The sequence below is a fragment of the Jatropha curcas genome, chromosome 4 (genome assembly GCF_041381405.1).
Source record: "Jatropha curcas cultivar XTBG-Jc1 chromosome 4, XTBG_Jcur_1.0, whole genome shotgun sequence".
NCBI lineage: Eukaryota > Viridiplantae > Streptophyta > Magnoliopsida > Malpighiales > Euphorbiaceae > Jatropha > Jatropha curcas.
Window position 1 is genome coordinate 29010682 of NC_143154.1, and position 20188 is coordinate 29030869.

Below are 20188 nucleotides of genomic sequence, written 5' to 3' on the forward strand. Positions count from 1 at the left end.
CTTTATTATTTCATATAAGCTCAAAATATATATCTTAATTTAAAAGAAAAATTTAAATCAATTAAATATTTAATAATAATTCATATCTTAAACTTAGCATTTATTCTTTCCGCTTACAATGCCAGAACAGAAAGAGAGTACTAAAGAGTAAAACGATGTCGGAGGTAGCGGTAGCTGTTGTTTATTTTTAACTTTTTTTGAGCAAACAGCTGTTGTTTATTAGAACGACAGCTATTATATCATTCGGAAAATTGAAGTTTGATACCCAGTCGGCACATATACGATCAAGTGGGATGGGCTAGCTCAACTATTGATTAAGCCCAAGGTATACTCTACCGGCCCCAACCCGACCCATCAATTCTGATCCCGCGATTGCCGACGCAAACGCATTTCCAAAAATTCTAATTTTGAATTCTCTTGTTTCTCGCTGTCGCTGGCTCGCTGCCCCTGTAGCACCACCGTTCGCCGTTCTGTTTTAAGTTTTAAGCCCTAAAATCTACCTCCTCTTTTTTCACTCGCGGCCCGCGCTGCTTTGCTTCTTTATTAACATTTTGGAAACCATTTTCTTCTAGATTTCAAGAGAAATGGAGTTTCGAAACCATCTCAACGGTCGGATTTCACCGTCTTCCCTCGCCGATCGCGGCAGCACTGCTAGATTCACTGCTCTAACTCTACAACCCAACTACAGTAGCCGGGCTGTTCAAGTACGTAAGCCATAATGCTTTTCACATTTAACAAATAAGCTAATTTCTAAAACCACTAAAATCCCTAGCTCTCACTGTGCTTTTTGGGTTTTAGGATAAGTATCGTCTTAATGAATTAATCATTCTTGCAATTCTCGTTATACCTTGTTATTAGAGTGAAAAAATTCACGAGGAATTCTAGTTTCTCTTATATATGCAGACTATGGACTTTTCACGATTCTCTTAAGTATTGGAAATGTGAATATTAACTGTTTGAAATTTGATTTTTCACACTTGAGTAGTTGAAATATTAATAAATTTCTTGGTGAAATGGTGACTTGACCAGTAGCTTGTTTTGTGGTAAAATTATGTGGTGCTTCTAATCCCGATTTCAGGAAGCTTTGGAACACTTGGCATCTGTTGATTTAATTGAGTTGTGCAGTGAAGCAAAAGTTGAGCGTTGTCGGGCAACTAGAGATTTGAGAAGCTGTGGAAGATACGTAGAGAATGTAATAGTCTCATGTGGGCATGCGTCCTTATGTTCAGAATGCAGTCAGCGGTGTGATCTTTGTCCAATTTGTAGAATTCCCATCCCTAAGAACAGCAATAGGCTCTGGCTTCGCCTTTATTATGAGTGCATACAGGCTGGCCTTATTTCCAAAAAGTGTGATGAAAGATTTCAAGAGAAAGAAGATGGGGACAATCAATTGACGGCTGATGTACAGCGCCTTTATTCTTTATTTGATGTAGCCTTGGAAAATAACTTGGTTTCTTTGATTTGCCACTGTATCCTCTTAGTGCATCTCTATTTCTTCAATTTGAGCCTTGATGAATTTACTTCACTTTGTGATATCGTAAACGAAATCTTACTCATATAACTGCTTTAAGTGTAGCAGAAAGATTTGAACAAACTAAACAACAGTGAGAGGGATGCTCGGTTCTAGTAAAATTATTGTGACATTGCCTGTGCACACATTCTTGATAGAAATATGCTTGCATGTCACAGAGAAAAATATGAAAAAGGATAAAAGAAGAACTTTGTAGAATTTAATTCATGGAAATGTAGTTTCATTTCTCAAAGTTAATAATATCCTTAACTAAAGTTTAACAGACGTAACAGATGTATGTATGGATGAAAGCGCTGTGTCTAGCAATCCTGTCATTGCTTTCTTGTTGGATGAAGTGGTTGTGAAGGATTGGTGCAAGTGGACCTTCAGAAGCATTGTATTACAGCTTGAAGCAATCTGTATCCTTTTAACTTATATGATTTGATATTTTAAACGTTATTGCTTTCTGTTAATTGTTTATATTCTTCCTATGACCAGCTCACTGTAATCAGCTTAACACTTTTGTTAGATAATCTTCAAGAAGAAGAAATGAAAACCAGGTTAAATTGTCTCGTTAAGCTTTCAGTGCATTTAGCTGGATTGTCTGATGTACTTGAAGTTTTGGATTCATCATTTAAGGGTAATCTTTCAGCCCAGCTTCATGACTTACAGCTCCTTCAGGAAACCATTTTAAAGACAAAGCAGGTTTGATTGCTTAAAGTTCAAGTTGACTGAATGCTTTATCTCTACTGTTTCTTTTTAGGTTTGTTTATTTTTAAATTCATAGTTTAATTATTGTATTTAGCATACATCTCATTCATTTGTTCTATCTATTATTGTGATAATTTGCTTTTTGAATAGCGTTTGATATTCACCGTTAGTACTTGTAATCTTAACAAAGTCGTGATTTGAAGTTCAAAAAAGCTCAACCTTTGAGATGCCTAAGCTAGAAATTACAGCATATGGGGTTTAGAGTTATCCTTTACATCATTGGTCATTATTTGACAACGTGCTAATAATTTTAGCTTTTCATGAATTTGATTGAACTCAAAATGGTTTTCTCAAGACTGAAACCATAAATTGTTAATGTCATTTTTCTGCTTGTGATTATAACTATTTCTTGGTGATTGTTCTTTTTTTATTTCCTAGCATTTGGAGATTATGAAATGGTGTATACGACAACAATTTTTGGAAAATGTGAAGTCACGTCATGCTGATTTTAACTCATGGCGTTCTGTAGTTCGTGAAAGGAAAGCAGCTGCAATAACACGTTCATGGCCTGATGCAGCAAATCAATCTGCTGAGTCCATTATGCAAACTGGTTCCTTGTTCATTGAAGATGCTTTGGCAAATCTCGAGATAGAGCAAGGATATGTGCAGGAGATAGGGGAGGAATTAGAACTTGCATCTTTACAGAAAGATCGTGGATCATTTTTTAGGTCTAAAATAGAGGGGGTGGCAGGGTGTTATCCGTTTGAAAGTCTTCGAGCAGCTGTTGATGTACTCTTTTTACATGGGAGCTCTGATTTGGTGGTTGCAAAGCAAGCGATTGTATCCTTCCTCTGCTTTTTTTTTTTTTTTTATTTATTTATTTTTTTTTTTTATTTTTAATTTTAACTTTTTAATTTTGATATATATGTGCACATACATTCTGAAGTTTGCATGCATTGCCAGTTTGCACAACTTTTTATTCCCTTTTGTTTCTTCAACATAGTATTAGTTACTTTATTACTTTTTTGATCGGCATTGGACGATGCCAGATGATTGTTGGAGGCACATTGTGGATGATTTTGCAGCTACATTTGGTATAACTAGGCATGCCTTGCTTGAATCACTTGCCTTTTATCTTCTAGATGACCATACTGATGAAACTCTAAAGGTAACTGAATAATTATGCTGATGTTTAATAATTGAAGTTGATCCACTTTTGATTTTGATCAAGACAGCATCTGCACTGTTAAATAACATGTGTCAAGCTACTGTTTTTGGTAGATGCGCGGGCATCTTTTTTTCCTCCCTCTTTTTGCAAACCACATACACATCTACAGGAGGCATTTTAGGGAGTAGCAATTAAATGGCATACTACCTGTTGTAGTTACTGCACCTTATTTCTTGCCTTGCATATGAAGTTGTGCTGCTTGAGTACAAGCATTTTCAGTTTTGAACTGAATTTTCATTTAGAAGTTAAAAAGTATGCTTTGTTAAAGTTAGAAGCAATCAAATCGGCTATATTTTTAAGTCTAGTTTAGTTATAGATAATGATCCATGGTAGAAGATAAACAAATTATACGAAAATTGTCAGTAATGCAATTTCTAACTGGTAAAGCTCCAGTTGGAGAAAGTCATAGTTTCTATTTTTTCTTTAATGAGGAAAAATCAATAAGGAATCATATGACTATACATTATGCAAAGGGAAAACATTCACACTGTTCAATGTGTCATACTGGCATAGAATTTTGAATGAAGAATTTTAAGTATGTTTATCTACATTCTAGGTGTGATTGCTGAAACCCTTTTTATTCTTCTTAGAGCATTATTATTTGTGGTTTCAGTTTTATATGCTGATCATTCTTCAAAAACATTATATTGCTTAGGAAGCTTGTCACCTGCTTCCAGAGATCTCAGGCCAATCAACTCACCCTAAAATTGCTCAAGTGCTGTTAGAAAGGGAAGCACCTGAAGTAGCTCTGATGGTCTTACGGTGGTCTGGACGTGACGGATCACAAATGGTTTCGCTTAATGAGGCTGTCACTGCTGTTCGGGTGAGGGTTGAGTGTGGACTTTTGACAGAAGCTTTTATGCATCAAAGAATGCTGTGCGCCAAAGTCAGGGAAAAGAAGTGGAGGGATGGACTGCCTGATGATTCTTCCAATCACTTAAAAGGTGAATGCAGGAGTTGGGAGGACTGGGTGGAGGTACTGGTGACTGAAATTTGCTGTCTTTGCATCAAAAGCAAATTGGTGGACCGGATGATAGAGTTGCCTTGGAATTTAGATGAAGAGAAATATATCCATAAATGCCTTTTAGAATGTGCAATCCATGACCCTTCAACAACCACTGGAAGTCTTCTTGTTGTATTTTACCTGCAGGTAATTTCTAACTCTAGGCGTAGATTATTTTGAGTCTGGTTCAAGTGAAATTCCTTGTTATGTGCTTTTATTTCTGAGTTCTACTTTGGAAAAGAAATGGTGATTGTCATGACTTAGGTGATGACTGATATGGGTGAATATGAATTACAATGTACTAAAAGGACTGATGGTGTTGATTATAACAGTATCTTTATGTGAAATGCGTTGCAGATAGTAATTTCGCCTTTTGTCTTAATTATATTGACTCCTAAATTTGATAACAGTTCTTGTTTCATGTTAAAATGGCATGTTGCTGTAGTCGAGTAACAATATTGCCTGTGTTGTTACTGATTGTCATTACGTTGTCTTCACATTACAGATGTCTTAAAATGATAGATTTTAAGGTTTTCTTCGTGTGATGTTCTATTTTTTTTTTTTCACACGTTTATTTGTAATCAAAATGAATTGTCATTGGTGACATATGCGTGATATGAAGTGGCAATAGAAATGTTGCTTTTTCATATAAGAAGCTTTTGCTATCAAAATACTCTCCTTCTGTTAGTTTGATAAAGAGATGCATATACTGTTCTCAACATGTAATCGGATGATTTATGCATAGATCTGTGTCATTAGACTAAAAAAATATAAAACAGATGTTTATTCAGAGCATCATCGTTGTGAGGTGATTGAGTCATGAAGGAATCAGCATTTGACATGATTGCTAATTCAGATGAACCATATATGAACGAAAATTTTAACTTGGTGAGAGGAGCTGAAATATCTGATGCTAGAGTGTACACAGTAGTTATGTTGAAAAAAAAGTAACATGAATAAAAGTAAAGATGTAACAGTAGATCTCATTTTTGTTTTTTTACTTGATCTTTATTTCGAAATCCTACAGTAATGCTAGTGTTTATTCAGGCTTCTGTCCCAGCTAGCATTGTGTAGCTTGACAAAGATAAGATTTCTGGAAGGAGTTGCTGCTGTCATTGTTTGAATGATGTTTTTGCTTTTACACACTGCCATTTCTAAATGCAGTTTGCATTCTCAGTTTATTCTTTAATTTTATATTACTTGCTGCTCAATCTAGACAAATACCATTGCTTGTTAGAACAATGTTCTATGTTTTGTTCTTTTAAGTTCTTACTCATGGATTACCTTGTAACATGTGATCTTGTAATTTTAAACAATGTTCCAGCGCTACCGATATGCTGAGGCATGCCAAGTTGATCTCAGGCTTCAGAGTGTGGAACAGGATTTCATTTCAAAGAACACTGTTAGTGAGGAAGTTTTATCTAGAATGAGGTCTGCTAGTAATTGGAGAACAGGACTTGTTGTAAGTTCTAGAGACTTGTAGGAAAATGCTTGTTATATATTGCAACAACTCTATTTGAAAAAGAGCATAAATTAGAATAACATGTCTGAAATTTTTGTGCTTTAACCAGGCTAAATCCATTGAGTTGCTACCACAAGTCCAACAGCAGCAAGCAAAGACTGGAAAACTGCTGCCTGAGATTTATAATATTTCTGGCAAGCAAGATAAAACACCGGCAAAATCTGATCTTGCTGGGATACAACAGCCAAATTCAAGCAGTTTATTGATTCCCTCGTCTACTGATTCTTCAATTGTGCTTCAGACAAACCATATCACTCCGATTATATCATCAGTTCTTGAAACTCCAACGAGACTTGTTGGATCTTTCAGCAAACCTCATTTTGAACTTGGTAACCATGGCTCTCCATCAATTTTCCATGAAAGGTTTTTTATAAATGAAGGAAAAGGACCGAAGCCACAAATTAGCACTGATAAGAATGTTAAGTATGATGAAACCCCAGCTCCTGGAATTCCTCGTGTTAGTCCCATGAGTGCCACGCCATTAAAAGATATCAACAGAACTACTTCTAAAGTGCTTCTTGAAAACCACCTGCTTCAGAATCAATTTGATAGTGTCTTACCAGAAATGGAACAAAATGGCTTTGCTGAGCAATTCCAAAACATGCCCCCCAACTATTTCCACAAGGTTAAAGCTAACATAAATGCTCTGTCTGCTAGCAGTCGCGGCTTTCCTGATGATTCCACTCAGCTATCTAGTAAAAGAAGTCATATTTATAGATCATATGATGGATCTTTGAATATGAATTCCGGAGATACAATGGACATTGGTTCAAGGTAAGTAGAAATTTATTAACAATTTGGTGTTCCACCCACCTTATTATTGTTATTATATTTCAAGGCTTTATTGCTTCCCCTTCCACCCCCCCCCCCCCTCGTTTTATGTTTTTATTGATCTTCTCCTGGCATTTCAGTGGTCAAGAGAGGGATTTTCCTATCGATGATGTAAATGTGAATGGTGTATCAAGATGGAGGTCTGATGAGTCCAGCGATGAAGAGGAGCATAATCTGGAGAGAGCTGTTGGAGTAGCTACCTATACCACTCCAGGAAGAAGAACTCGGAGAACCAGGGTTGCTAGAAGATGATTACCATTATTGGTTCTGCAGACAATTAATTCCTTTGACCATCTATGATCGCTCCTCAATATAAATGGGAGCCCTAAACAGCAGGAGTAAGCAGTGAAGAAAGCCACAAGTTTTGTTGGTTAAGAGGGATCAACTGCTAAAGCTTACATGTTCCAATGAGAGGGTATATATAAGCATACCCATAATCTGATTCATAGTTGCAGACTGAGATTCAGATAAAATCTTCCTTTTTCTTCTTGCTGCTTCGTTGATCGAAGGTGGAATCATGCTTTCAGATACATTTTTGCATCTAGTAATTCACATCATTTATCAGTTTTCCCCTTTTTGCTAGTTTCCAACCAATTTGTAACTCGATCTGTGTTTTTCGACATTGCTCAATTACAAATATAAAATATTTATGTTGCTGTGTGGCTGTATGCCTTATCACTGGCATATACTGTTAATATGTCTATACAAAATTTCATCAGATGTCCTTTTGGAGGAAGCATTGAAAGTGAAGGATCAATTCACTTTCCAAAAAATTCAGGGACCTAATTGTATATTTTGCACCGTTGGGTGGGTGGGTTGGTAATTTACTGGTAAAAAATTGCAGTTTCGATAGCGTGTTACGTTACCTTACCTTGAAGTTGAAGGATGTTTTTTAACTGATTTTTTTTAATTCGACAATATTATAATTTATTTCAATTTAATTCTTAAATATCATAAATTTATTGCAGAAAAATTTTTTAGTTGATGATGCTCACTGCTCAGCTGCCAAATAAAAATTAAAATATTTTTCGAACAATGAAATTTTATTATAATAATATGTATACATTTCATAACTATAAATAAAAGAATAAAATTGGACTACCATTCTTGAATTAACTCTGTATTGTTGAAGCGATAAATTGAGCATTATTTTAAAGATAAAAAAAATAGCCAAATGGAAGGCGAAAGGACCAAATTGCCCCGGCACTCTTCTTCTTTGATAGATGGTCAAACGTTGAGTCAATCACTGAATCATCATCTTAAGCGAAGCTTAGCAGTAGCAATTCCTTGACTTCTGGCGGTTAGCCATACAATTTGAGGATGGCAGAAGCTGCCAAACTTCCAGTCATAGACCTCTCTTCACCCGATCGCTTCGCTACCGCCAATTCAATTCGACAGGTTTCCCTCTCCTCCTCCTCAACCTCCTTCCAGCATATCATGTTGTTGGAATTTCTCAGTATTGTGTCGAATTGAATTTCTTCTCAGGCATGTGTGGAATATGGCTTCTTTTACCTTGTGAATCATGGAGTCGAGGAAGAGTTGCTTTCGAGAGTCTTCGAAGAGAGTAGTAAATTCTTCTCCCTCCCTTTGGATGAGAAGATGAAATTGCCTCGCAAGGAACACAGAGGTTACACGCCATTGCACGCTGAGAATCTCGATCCTTCTTCCGGTTCCAAAGGTTTTCAGTTTCTCCTTATTCATTCTATGAAGTAATTAATTTGAAAACTTTACATGTATACATGAAAGGCACTTCATTTTATTTGTCATTTATTTTTTAAATTATAGGTTGAATAATGCTAATTGAGAATGGAATACAAAATTGACCATCTTCTTGGTGATATGGAAGCAGGTGACTCAAAAGAAGGCTTCTACATTGGTCCTTTAGAGAAAAATGCTAATCTCAACCAGTGGCCCTCTGAAGGTGTTGTATGAGACATTGCTGGCTACCGTTTTAGTTGGAGATGTTTATTATGCACTTTGTTTTGCATATGTAATCAGATATAAAATTTGATTCAGCTTCACTTAGGTTGTTAATTTTGGCTATGAAATTTCAGAAGATCTCCCATCTTGGAGACTCACATTGGAGGCTTACTATAATAAAGTTATGTAAGTTAAAAACCCAAAGTATTTTTTTTTTTCATGTTGATAGTTTGTTTGTAGCTGGTTTAAAAATTGAGTATCAGTAATTTGTCTTATTATAGGTTCCTTTTATTTTAGTTTTAATTACCAGGTAGTTCCTATTCTGCATCCCGCCTTGCTCATGTTTGTTTAAAAATTTTCATGTGAGTGAGAAATTCAAATTGGATTTGATGTCTTTATCATAGATTGCTAGGGAATATGCATAGGAGAAAGAGAATATTATTTGGGATTCTTTATATGATTGACAGTCGTATTCCTAGGCACAAATAGCTTTTGAGTGGGTTGTTATATTTGTGGTATCTTCATTCTTCATGCATGCTCTTAACCTGCACGCTAGACAATTTCAGACTGAGAATAGTTAGACATTAATTTTTCCTATTTGATGTTAAATGCTATCTCAGGTCTGCTGCAAAAAGACTAGTTTCTTTGATTGCTTTGGCTCTGAACTTGGATGAACATTACTTTGAAAAAGTGGGAGCTTTGGACAACCCACAGGGCTTCCTTCGACTCTTACATTATCCAGGTGGGCTTAATTTGGCTTCCTTATGTCTACTTACCTTCTTGAAATAATTCAACAGCCTTTCTGGATTGCAAGGAAGGCTTTAGTTGGATAACAGACTACAGTTATTCAATAGTGATGCAGTTTATTTATGGTCGGTTTTTTTATTTTTTGAAAAAATCTAGAATTTTTTTGAAATAATTTTAGACAACATGCCACCTCTGTGAGTTTTCTAAGGAGAGGAATTCATTATTCTATGACAATGATCATATTCAATCTTGATTGTAAATGCAACACAGATTTTGCTAAAACTTCTAGAATTGGGAAGACACTGTTTGTCTCATGATCTCATCCCAAGCTACCTTATCATTTTCTTGTCTACAATTCTACAATGTGGGAACTTCCAAAGTTATGATCTAAACTAGGACCAATATTGTTTGGTATCAGGACCGAATGAGATATATTATTAAATTCACCCTAGTTGTGGTGAACATTTCTCTAATTAAGACAGACTTTTGGACCAGTCATTTTACAAGGAATTTCTGTAATCTCAGGTGACCTGGGGAATCCTGAGGAAGAAATATTTGGTGCTTCAGCACATTCAGACTATGGAATGATCACTCTTTTGGCAACTGATGGTGTGCCTGGACTTCAGGCATGTGCATATTTGTTTAGTCTTTTCTCTCTCTCTCTTTCTCTCTCCCCATAGTTTTCTGATACTTAACAGTTTCCCTTCATGATTTAAGTTGCCATGACATCTGATTTGGTTCTCATTGATAACAGGTTTGCAGGGAAAAGTTCAAGGAACCACGTATCTGGGAAAATGTGTCACATATGCCTGGGTAAGTTTTCAGTGGCAAATTGGCAATTTCATATTTATGTAAAAATATAATTTAGGATAAGAATATCGACTGTCATTAGTTTGTTCAGAATGCATATGATAAAACTTGGATATGGACTGTCTTATCAAGTTACAATGTCAACCAGTGTATTATGTAAGAATGAATTTGGATTGTGAATGACGTCTATGAATTTCTATTGAATGAATTTCGATAGTTTTGGTGGCTATCTACAAGTGATGGTTTTCATTTTATTTTCTACCAGCACAGTTTGATTTGCATGACAATACTTATCAATCTTGGCTCTCAAAATTTGAACTTGCAGGGCTTTCATAGTTAACATTGGGGACATGACTGAGAGGTGGACTAATTGTTTGTTTCGGTAATTACTAGTCTTATTTGGTTATTTCTATTGGAAGATTATTTGATGCTCGTAAAAAGCTATTACACTTGTGTAAATAAATACATTGGTAAAGTTGTTCCTTTGGTGTATTTCTCTGCTGTCGCATTTTTAATTTCCAAATTTGTGTTGTGTCTATTATTTGTAGGTCCACACTACACAGAGTGATGCCAACGGGACAAGAACGCTACTCTGTAATTACCTACTTATATCTATGTACCTTTTTGTTTTGTCTAGTTATACTTCTAGTGGTTTAAACTTACTTAACTTAGGCCTGTGAGTTCAACCTGCATCGGTTGACAACAAAATACCCTTGTGCAGATCATAAGTTTCAAGTCCCTATTTTGCTGATTGATGTAGGGATTGAAAGCTTATCACATGTCATATTCGGCACACTTGATTTAATGAAATATTTGTCGCATAGAACTGAGGCTCAATCTTTCTTTTGTTTGGAATACAAAAAAAAAAAAATGGAAAAACAGAATATCAACACATGGCATAGCATATATTTTCAGATGATGTGGATGCTATGCTATATGTGGCCTTTGACCGGCTTGTCAAATTGATTTCTTTCTGAAAGAATGTTTGGATATGCTATTCAGTTCTTTTTCATCAGCAGATTCCTAATGTATTATTGACAGTTTTTGGCTATAACATTGCAGTTGGCATTCTTCTTAGATCCTAACCCAGACTGCATTGTACAATGTTTGGAGAGTTGTTGCAGTGAATCCTTTCCCCAAAGGTATTTCTCAATCCATTTGGCTTGTTATTTTTTTGTCTCTTGGTGGTTTTGTCAACATGGTACTTGTAAATTTGGCAGATTTCGAATTTCAATCATAGAAGTCACGGAAAAGTTCATGAGAATGTTTGTGGCTTGCTTTATAAATATACATATGACAGTTGACTCATAGGCCATTTATATCATACTTCTTTGCTTAATAGATGTTTTACTAGTGAGATATAGTTCTCGACTAGATGCAATGGAGGAAAAGGATCCATATAGTCCATCCCAACTTGTTGGAATTAATTATTAGTTGAGTAGATGTTTTGCGAGTGACATTCCTTTGCAGCTGTTCAAATCAGAAAATAACTTTCTGAAAACTTGTGCTCCCTGGTTTAGCTGGTAAATTCTGCACCCTACTTTTGTTACCTCTTTTTATATGCTGGTGTTACCTCCATAATTTTAGAAGTACTATGATGTCCTTCAACCTGATGACAGCATTACAAGTTCTGTTAGCATTAAGAATTTTGAAATACAAGCTAAAGTTAGTAGTGTTACTGTAATTTTGGATGATTAAAAATGGGGATAACATTTTTAGGGTTCCATTTGCAGATTTCCTCCAATTTGTAGCGGAGATTACCTGCAAGAGCGACTTAGGGTTACATATGGCTCAGAGAGTGAAGGATGAGGTATGAGAACTGCTAGATGATCTGAGGCTGTCTCTCTGCATTTAAGATTGGAAGTCAGAATTCACCAGCTCTTGAACAGACAGGTGGATGTTCTGGTAATAATGAAATGACGATGGTGCCTTAGGCGTGGGCACATGGCTCAATATTGTGATTGCAAGATTGAGACTTTTTTTCATTAACAATCATGTACAAAGTGAACCAATAATTTATTCCGTTTAATCTTGAACATACATACCCTTAAAGGTTGATGATTTAATCTTTACTATAAAATTTCATTCAATGGCCTATACCAATAATTTATTCTTTTTATCTGCATTTCACATTAACTAATTACAGCAAACCATCAGCAGCAGGTTTCCATTTCATTTCTGAAGCTTCATCAAGAAATGGTTTGATTAACATCGTTGTATGTTTCACATACACTTGATGATCTTCTTGTCGTTTCTTGATTACTTCTAACTTGAGTTTAGTTGTTCTTGATTCTTCTGTCAGTTGCAATATCTTTCTAGATAGCCTTTCAATTCCTTTATCCTGTTTAACTCTAGTATCATTCATGAACTTTCTAGCTTGCAGACCAAAATAGGCGTGCGCAATCCGCGTTAAATGATCACAAATGAAGTCTACGTCGAAGCCAGCAAGCTTAACCCAGTTTATACATCTCCACCACAGGCAAAGTTCATCTTCACTGATATCTACAACCTTAGTTCCACGCAAGTCCAGTATAACACTACAGACAATGTTAAGAACTAATGACTTCACTTTTGGACTTAATGTGGAATGGGCACCGATATCTCCATATTTGGCTTCCAATTTTTCAAAAATGGTAATGTAAATCTGAGGGATAAAATAGTCTCTAACAGCAACAAAATCATCAACCCCTACAATCAAATCTACAATATCAGAGTTCAATCTTAATAGCATTTTATCAGCGACTATATCGCGTTCTCTTTCCAAATAATGACTTGGTTGCCAAATTATAATGCAGCAAGATTGGAGACTATGCATGAATTCTGTGAAGGCTTTCTCTGTATATATAGAAGTAGCGTCTCTTTTCCTGTTTCTAAGTGATGGCTCTTCGCTGTTTAGTTCTCTTGGTAGACTTGCTTTAATATCTTTAATTTCTCGTATCTCACTTTCTAAAGAGTGAAATATTTCCTTCCAGGACTGCAAAAACTTGAATTCTACCTTTTCCTCTCTTTTTGCAACATCATTCTTCTCCATCGCTTGTGCTGCAAATTTTTTTCTGATAAAATCATTCACAAGTCTCAATTCCACATCTCCCACGCTCTCCCCTTACTGATGCTATAACCTGAAAAAACAACATTTCCAGATAGAAAAAGCATTTCGAAAGTGTCGTAATAGATACAGATGCATAGATTATGAGCATTTTACCTCAGAAATTACACACTTAACATCTACAACCATTGGGCAGCCTAGTGCACAATAATGAACACAAAGTCTTGGATCGCTTCGTTGCTCACAAGCATCACAATAGAACTCATCATCATCATCATCATCATCATCATCATTATAACCAGCATAAAAATCCTTGAGGGTCAACTGATCTATATGACATTTATGTTTAATAGTGCAAGGTAAAGGACCGCACATGATATGTAGATTAAAATTGCATTCCCAACAACGCAAAGTAGATGAGCCGGCAGGGCAGGGTGAATCACAAGTGTCGCATGTTCGTTCAAGATGTATGTTCTCCACAACAGTAAGAAGGTGAACATGACCATCATATTTTACTGTAAGTCTTAAATATACACGGGCAATGTCCAAGTGGAAATCACATAGTTCACAGCAATAGGCAATGTCGCAGCTCATAAAACACAGTTTACAGCAAACTTGTTTTGATTTAAAGAGAGAGGGTGATCAAATGGGTGAATATGACTATGGATTTCTTGTGGTAATCCAGCACAAGATTTGTCTAAAAAGAAATTGCACTTGTTGCAGCCATAAGCAAGATCAGCGACATGCTTTTTGCAAGCATTACAGCAAACTTTCTAATCAATCTGCTGCTTTTTCTCATTTAATGTCAATGGATGCTTATGACTGAAAATGCAGAATTTTCTTGTTCTGACCATCTGATTAAGGCAATAAAGAGCATTTGACACACAAATTGAATCCACAATTATCACAGGAAAAGGTCAAGCATCCAGAAAGTTTTCCACAAGCCGTACAATTATAATATGGATTTGTTAGAAGCATGAGTGGGAGAGGACAGTCATGGGATAGATGTTGAGTCTTGTGAGGCAGAATTTCCATACAACATTTATGGAGATAAAAGTTACATTTAATAGCAAACATAGGTATACCTGTGTAGAAATTTCCACTTATGTGACACAAAGCCTTCACTTCTTCTGTCTTTATTATCAAAGGATGCTGATGACAGAAATGCTCAATTTGCAGTTCTTTGCCTTCGGCTTCCATGGCAGGATATTGCGTGCATTGAACATCCATATAAAAATGACACTGTTCGCAACTATAAGTCAAGCCGGAGTGCCTCTGATGATGACAAGAATTGCAGATATACTCACCTTTATAAGTATTGAGAGTGAGCAGACAAGGGTGAAAGAAAATGTTGAACCTCTCTTGTAAGTCCATCACACGTCTTTATATACACCAGAAAACAACTGACACACAATTCATAACGACACTTTCCACAAGCAAATGCCAAGCCTGTCAAATTTTCACCACATGAAACACACCAGTGGAGTGGAGATGTGAGTAGCACAAGACGGCATGAGTGGAAGGAGCAATCAACCTTCTGAGTTAAAAGTTCCATACAAGATTTATGGATATGAAACTCGCATTGGCTGCAACCATAAAAAGGACTTGCACATAACTTCCCACATATTGCACATCTGTAATGAAAATAATCCCTCTCTGAAAGAACTGTCAGAATGTGCCTATGGCAAAAATGTTGAGTACCTCTTCTTTGCCTTCGAAATTTGCAGTAGCAGAGTGTGCACACCCAATATCCACATAACAATGACACTGTTCACAGCAATAAGCAAAGCCTGACTGGCTTTCATAACAAGACTTGCAAATATAGTATTTAGAAATATTGAGGACTAGCAGACAAGGATTGAAAGAAATGTTGAATCTCCCTTGCAAGTCCATACCATTTCTTTTTGCACATTTGGAAACAACTAACACATACATAACTCATAGCGACAATTGCCATTACAACAGTAAGCTAAGCCAGAGAAATTTTCACCACAGAAAACACACCAACAAAGTGGGGATGTTAATAGAAGAAGAGGACATGAATGAAAGGCGACCTGGGTTTTTTGTCGCAAAACGTTAACACATGATTTATGGGGATAAAAATCACATTGGCAGCAACCATAGCAAGGAGTTAAGCGTAACTTTCCACATAGTTCACAAGTAGCTTGGAGATCTTCCATTTCTGAAAGCACTGTCTTCAAAGGATGCTGATGGGAGAAATATCTAATTTCCTCTTCTTCACTTTCAGAAATTGTAATGGAAAGTTGGGCACATTCAATATCCATGTTAAAGGAACACTTCCCATATTGGTATGTGAAGCCAAAGCATTTTTTATAACAAATCGGGCAGGTAAAGGAAGAAATAAGACTGAGGAAAAGAGTGCAGGAATGGAAGTAATGTTGAATTTCTTGCAGATAACCTCCGCAAGATTTATAGATTAAAAATTCAAAATCTCTAGAGCCACTGGTCTGATAATCTGATTCTGATGAGAGATTGTCCATCAAGAAATCTTCCTTCTCCATATCAACTCAATTAGTCAGTAAATGTGTAATTTACTACAAAAGAGTAAGAACAGTGAAACAGGCGATGATTGAAGAAAGATTGATAGAAAGGTTCTGATCAAAATACAGTAACAGAGTAAGAACAATGAAAATTCCAAGGGCAAAAAGGTAAGTCAACACGGCCTATTAATGAAAAGGACGCAGCAAATATGAATCTAATTAGCAAGATTCCAAATATGTGACTGACAATTGACATCTTGGTCGTTGGAGATTTTTGACCATGATTCATAGGCTTCACGGTGCTTGTACCTTCAATTTCAGAGTATTGGGTTGACTCCATTGTGGAATTTGAATTCATAGTTTCATACTTGCCTGGACCTTCAATTTGTAAGATATCCATCAATACGTTTGATATTTAATATTGGTCTTCAAAATTGGCGAGCTTCTTGTTGGAAATTGGACTGGGTTTTCTTTGTATGCATTGATCCAAGCCTGGTTCATTGGGCTTAATGGTATCCTTCAATAGATTTTTGACCTAGCTCCCTCTGATAAAATCAATTTTTTTCCTTGTTCATGTTGTCAAGAATCTGGTTTTGCATGTCACTGGAGACAATGAAGTGTTCAGTTTTTTTTATTTCTTTTAATCACTAATAAAGTTTTTAATTCGGTTACAGTACGCATTGAGCTATGAGCTTTTCAAATTTACATTTTACAATTATAATCTATAGCAGACCATGAGCTGCAGGCTTCCACTTCATTGCTGAAGCATCTCTTAAGAATTGCTTCATCAAGCTTGCAGTTGCAGCTTGTGCATTCAATTTATTATGCTCTTGTTGTTCCTTTATTTCTTCTAACTTTACTGTTAGTACCTTAATATCACTGGAAATCTGTTCAATTTCTTCATTTTTCTCCACAGATGTGTAATCTGTAAACATTCTAGCCTGAAGAACAAAGTAGGCACGTGCAACTCGCTTCACATGATCGATAATGGACTGTATTTTGAACCCTGCAAGCTGCACAAACTTTAAACATGCCCACCATTCTTGAAGTATATCTTCAGTTATGTCCACAACCTTTGTTGTCTGCATACTGTGTATCACACTGCAAAGGAAGCAAAAAACTATTGACTTCAATTTGGGACTGAATGTAGACTTGGCACTGACATCTCCATACTTAGCAAATAAGTCTTGGAATGTGGGAATGAGTGTTTGAGAGACAAGGTAGTCTCCAACAGAGGTAAAATCATGTTCTTGGATAAAATTTGGAAGCTCATATTTCAAAATGGAAGAATCAAGCAAATTCATGAACTGTGTAAATGCCTCTTCTGAGTATGGCAAAGTTACTTGGTTTTTATTGCTTTCAAGTGTTGCCTTGCTTTTAGTTTTCATTGCTGTTGCAATATCATTGAGTTCACTTTGCTCAGTTGGATCAAGAGAATCAACTATATCGTCCAATGACCGAGTAGGTATGATCTTTACTTTTTCCTTCGTTGCAACTTTATCTGTCCCAGTTTGCTCTCTTTCTTCACTTGCCAAGTCTTTGCTAAATACCCTACTAATCATGTGTCTGCCAACAACTCTTAATTCCACATCTCCACGCTCTCCTCTTAATGATGCGATAACCTGCAGCAGATAATACATATCTCATCAAATCAAATCAAACTTTAATCTCACAATAGTAGAGACGACTCGTGTACCACTGAGCCAAAACTGATAGGTAAATTCAGTGATCCTTCACAGTAAGCTAGTTATATGGGACATACCTCGGACATTACACACTTCACATCACATACCATAGGGCAACCTTGTTTACAATAATAAACACAGAATCGCGGATCTCTTCTTTGCTCACAAGCATCACAATAGAATTCATCATCTTCATCTTCATCCTCAACATAATAATCCTTGAGTGTGAGAGGATCTACATGACATTTATGTTTAATTTTGCAAGGCAAAGGACCGCATAAAAGGTGAATATCAAAATTGCATTCCACGCAACGGAATGCAGGAAGGTCCTTGCAAGAGCTGTAACAAGCATCACATTCAAGTTCATCATGTATTTTCTCCACAACAGTAAGATCATGATCATGACCTTGGTACTTTATTGTAGGCTTGAGTGAAGCACATTCCACATCTAGTACGAAATTACATTTTTCACAGCAGAAGGCAAAATGACTGCAAATCTTGAGACACAAATCACATCTTCTTACTATTTCTGAATTTTGAGAAGACATGTGTAGCAGTGATAGGGGATGCTCTGGATGAAATGCACTTTCAATCTCGTGTGGTAATTTTGCACATGATTTGTGTAAAAAGAAATTGCATTTGATACAGCCGTAGGTATTTCCCCTGCAACATTCTCCACATTCATAGCAATAAACTTTATCAGTAACTTTCTTCTCAGCAAGAATCAATGGATGCCTATGGAGGAAATGCTGAATTTTTGTATGGAAATCAGATTCTATAGCTGGCAGCAGGGCACATTCAACACATAACTGAAAATAACACTTGCCACAGCGAAAGGTCAAGCCCGAGAAATCTTTGTCACAACCATCACACCGATATGATGGAGTTGTAAGTAGAATCAGAGGACACTGATGGAAGAAGTGCTCAATCCTTTGCTCTAAAGCTTCCATGCAAGATTTATGAATGTAAAAATTACATTGACTGCAACCATAGATAGGACTTGAGCAGAGTTTCCCACATATTCCACAGCAAGTTTCATAATCTTTCACCTGTTCAAAGAGTGTTAAAGGGTGCCAATGACAGAAATGTTGAATTTGCTCCTTCTGACTATCGGATTCTATAGTAGGAATCAGGGCACATTCAATGTCCATATTAAAATCACAATCATTACACTGATACCTAAAGGTTGAATGTTGTTTATAACAAGCATTACAAGTATAGGAAGGAGAAATTCTAAGAAACAGAGGGCACAAGTGAAAGAAATGTTGAATCTTTCGTGGAATATCGAAAGGTCTATTAGGATTCATTGTAGACATTAAAGAGCAATTAACACATAGATGGAAGTAACACTTGCCACAGCGAAAGGTCAAGCCAGAGTAGTCTTGGTGACAAGCATCACACCGATAAGACACGGTTGATAGCAGAATAAGAGGACAAGAATGAAATAAAGGTTCAATCTTTTGAGGCAAAATTTCCATGCAAGACTTATGAAGGTAAAAATTGCATTGGCTGCAACCACAGGCAGAACCAGAGCAGAGTTGCTCACATATTCTGCAACTAATTTCTTCATTATCTTCAAGTTTTCGATAAAGTGTCAAGGGATGTAAATGACTAAAATGTTGAATCTGCTCAGAGTTTACTATAGGAACTTGAGAACACTCAATATCTAAATTAAATTCACATTTTTCGCAATAGTAAGCAAAGCCAGAGCGACGATCAAGGCAAGCATTACACATAAATACATAAGAAATCCTAAGAAAAAGAGGACAAGGGTGAATGAAATGCAGTATTTCCAAAGGAAGCCTAGAATGCCCTTCAGACTTTACAGTTGAAGTTACAAAACAATCTAAGCATAGATGGAAATAGCACTTACCGCAGCGAAAAGTCAAGCCAGAAAAATCTTTATTACAAGAACCACAAAGATATTGCTGGCCAGTGAGTAGAGTAACCATGCAAGAATGAAATGAGCCTTGAATTTTCTGGGGCAAAAATTCCATACAAGAAATATGAAGATAATAATTGCATTCGCTGCAACCGCAAATCTGAATTAAACAGAGCTTTTTGCATACTTTACAGTAAGCTTCATTGCCCTCAAGATCTCTAAAGAGAGTTAAAGGATGCCTATGACTAGAATGGTAGATTTGCTTTTCTTGGATATTAGGGTTTATTTTAGGAAGCTGAGAGCATTTGATATCCATATTGAACTCACATGGCTCACAACTGTAAATGAAACCTGGGGTATCTTCATAGCAAGCATTACATTTCGAAATTGAGGAAATTCTGAGGAGAAGAGGGCATGGATGGAAAAAATGTTTGATTTTTATTGGAAGCTGAGTACAAGATTTGTGGAGAAAAAATTGACAACGGCTGCAACCATAAGTTTGATCTAATATGGGTTCTCTACATCCCATACATATCTCTTCATTTGATTTGTCATAAAACTTCAATGGGTGTTTGTGCAAGAATTCAATCTCCATCTCTCTCTAACCTTTTTTTTTTTCTCACTCTCCCTATAACTTTAATTTTTCTCTTGCAAGAAACAAAGCTAAGCTGTTCTTGATTATTGAACTTGTCTTTTGTCTTTTGTCTCTTTGCGACAAACAGCAGTACAAGCTTGAATGTCATCGAAAATATACTATTTTATTTAAGTCATTCATAAATTAATAATTTATTA

General features: G+C 36.2%; 4 protein-coding genes and 1 non-coding gene across 6 annotated transcripts; 2 read left to right on the plus strand and 3 right to left on the minus strand.

Annotated features, from left to right (window-relative positions):
* The first annotated feature begins 349 nt into the window (after window positions 1–349).
* Window positions 350–7500, plus strand: HOS1 (ubiquitin-protein ligase). Its single transcript, XM_012214648.4, has 10 exons — window positions 350–704; window positions 1079–1469; window positions 1795–1929; window positions 2040–2215; window positions 2660–3061; window positions 3231–3389; window positions 4105–4599; window positions 5777–5914; window positions 6024–6748; window positions 6886–7500. The coding sequence occupies exons 1-10, from the start codon at window positions 585–587 to the stop codon at window positions 7055–7057; spliced, it is 2913 nt and encodes a 970-aa protein (XP_012070038.1). The 5' UTR covers window positions 350–584; the 3' UTR covers window positions 7058–7500.
* A 530-nt stretch (window positions 7501–8030) lies between these two features.
* On the plus strand, window positions 8031–12372 carry LOC105632301 (azadirone synthase LFS). Of its 2 annotated transcripts, none has more exons than XM_020678635.3 (11): window positions 8031–8203; window positions 8291–8483; window positions 8655–8726; window positions 8860–8911; window positions 9346–9467; window positions 9998–10098; window positions 10227–10285; window positions 10608–10664; window positions 10831–10876; window positions 11324–11424; window positions 12016–12372. In XM_020678635.3, exons 1-11 carry the CDS (start codon window positions 8126–8128, stop codon window positions 12089–12091), a joined length of 957 nt encoding a protein of 318 aa, XP_020534294.1. In that variant the 5' UTR covers window positions 8031–8125; the 3' UTR covers window positions 12092–12372. The 2 variants fall into 2 exon arrangements, with proteins under 2 accessions (XP_020534294.1, XP_012070037.1); XM_012214647.4 differs by having other exon boundaries at window positions 8033–8203; window positions 11345–11424.
* Window positions 12363–14838, minus strand: LOC105632299 (uncharacterized). The gene is made up of 2 exons (XR_016320399.1): window positions 13485–14838; window positions 12363–13401 (listed from the first exon to the last, which is right to left on the minus strand). It is a non-coding gene; the product is annotated as an uncharacterized LOC105632299 (transcript).
* Window positions 14839–15186: 348 nt separating this feature from the next.
* Window positions 15187–16305, minus strand: LOC149497186 (uncharacterized). Its single transcript, XM_089720092.1, has one exon. The coding sequence runs from the start codon at window positions 15848–15850 to the stop codon at window positions 15251–15253; it is 600 nt and encodes a 199-aa protein (XP_089576218.1). The 5' UTR covers window positions 15851–16305; the 3' UTR covers window positions 15187–15250.
* Window positions 16306–16433: 128 nt separating this feature from the next.
* LOC105632300 (uncharacterized) lies at window positions 16434–20114 on the minus strand. The gene is made up of 2 exons (XM_012214645.4): window positions 17592–20114; window positions 16434–17451 (listed from the first exon to the last, which is right to left on the minus strand). Exons 1-2 carry the CDS (start codon window positions 19989–19991, stop codon window positions 16552–16554), a joined length of 3300 nt encoding a protein of 1099 aa, XP_012070035.1. The 5' UTR covers window positions 19992–20114; the 3' UTR covers window positions 16434–16551.
* Between the last annotated feature and the right edge of the window lie 74 nt (window positions 20115–20188).

What these genes read in the sequence shown, in the direction of transcription:
- LOC149497186 (XM_089720092.1), bottom strand. Translation starts at nt 15,850, where the DNA reads ATGGAGAAGGAAGATTTCTTGATGGACAATCTCTCATCAGAATCAGAT.
- LOC105632301 (XM_020678635.3), top strand. Translation starts at nt 8,126, where the DNA reads ATGGCAGAAGCTGCCAAACTTCCAGTCATAGACCTCTCTTCACCCGAT. An exon ending in CCGCCAATTCAATTCGACAG is followed by an intron (nt 8,204 to 8,290) that starts GTTTCCCTCTCC and finishes ATTTCTTCTCAG; the next exon opens with GCATGTGTGGAATATGGCTT. An exon ending in CGGGACAAGAACGCTACTCT is followed by an intron (nt 10,877 to 11,323) that starts GTAATTACCTAC and finishes TATTATTGACAG; the next exon opens with TTTTTGGCTATAACATTGCA.
- HOS1 (XM_012214648.4), top strand. Translation starts at nt 585, where the DNA reads ATGGAGTTTCGAAACCATCTCAACGGTCGGATTTCACCGTCTTCCCTC. An exon ending in ATACTGATGAAACTCTAAAG is followed by an intron (nt 3,390 to 4,104) that starts GTAACTGAATAA and finishes TATATTGCTTAG; the next exon opens with GAAGCTTGTCACCTGCTTCC. An exon ending in ACAATGGACATTGGTTCAAG is followed by an intron (nt 6,749 to 6,885) that starts GTAAGTAGAAAT and finishes CTGGCATTTCAG; the next exon opens with TGGTCAAGAGAGGGATTTTC.
- LOC105632300 (XM_012214645.4), bottom strand. Translation starts at nt 19,991, where the DNA reads ATGGAGATTGAATTCTTGCACAAACACCCATTGAAGTTTTATGACAAA. An exon ending in TGAAGTGTGTAATGTCCGAG is followed by an intron (nt 17,452 to 17,591) that starts GTATGTCCCATA and finishes TATCTGCTGCAG; the next exon opens with GTTATCGCATCATTAAGAGG.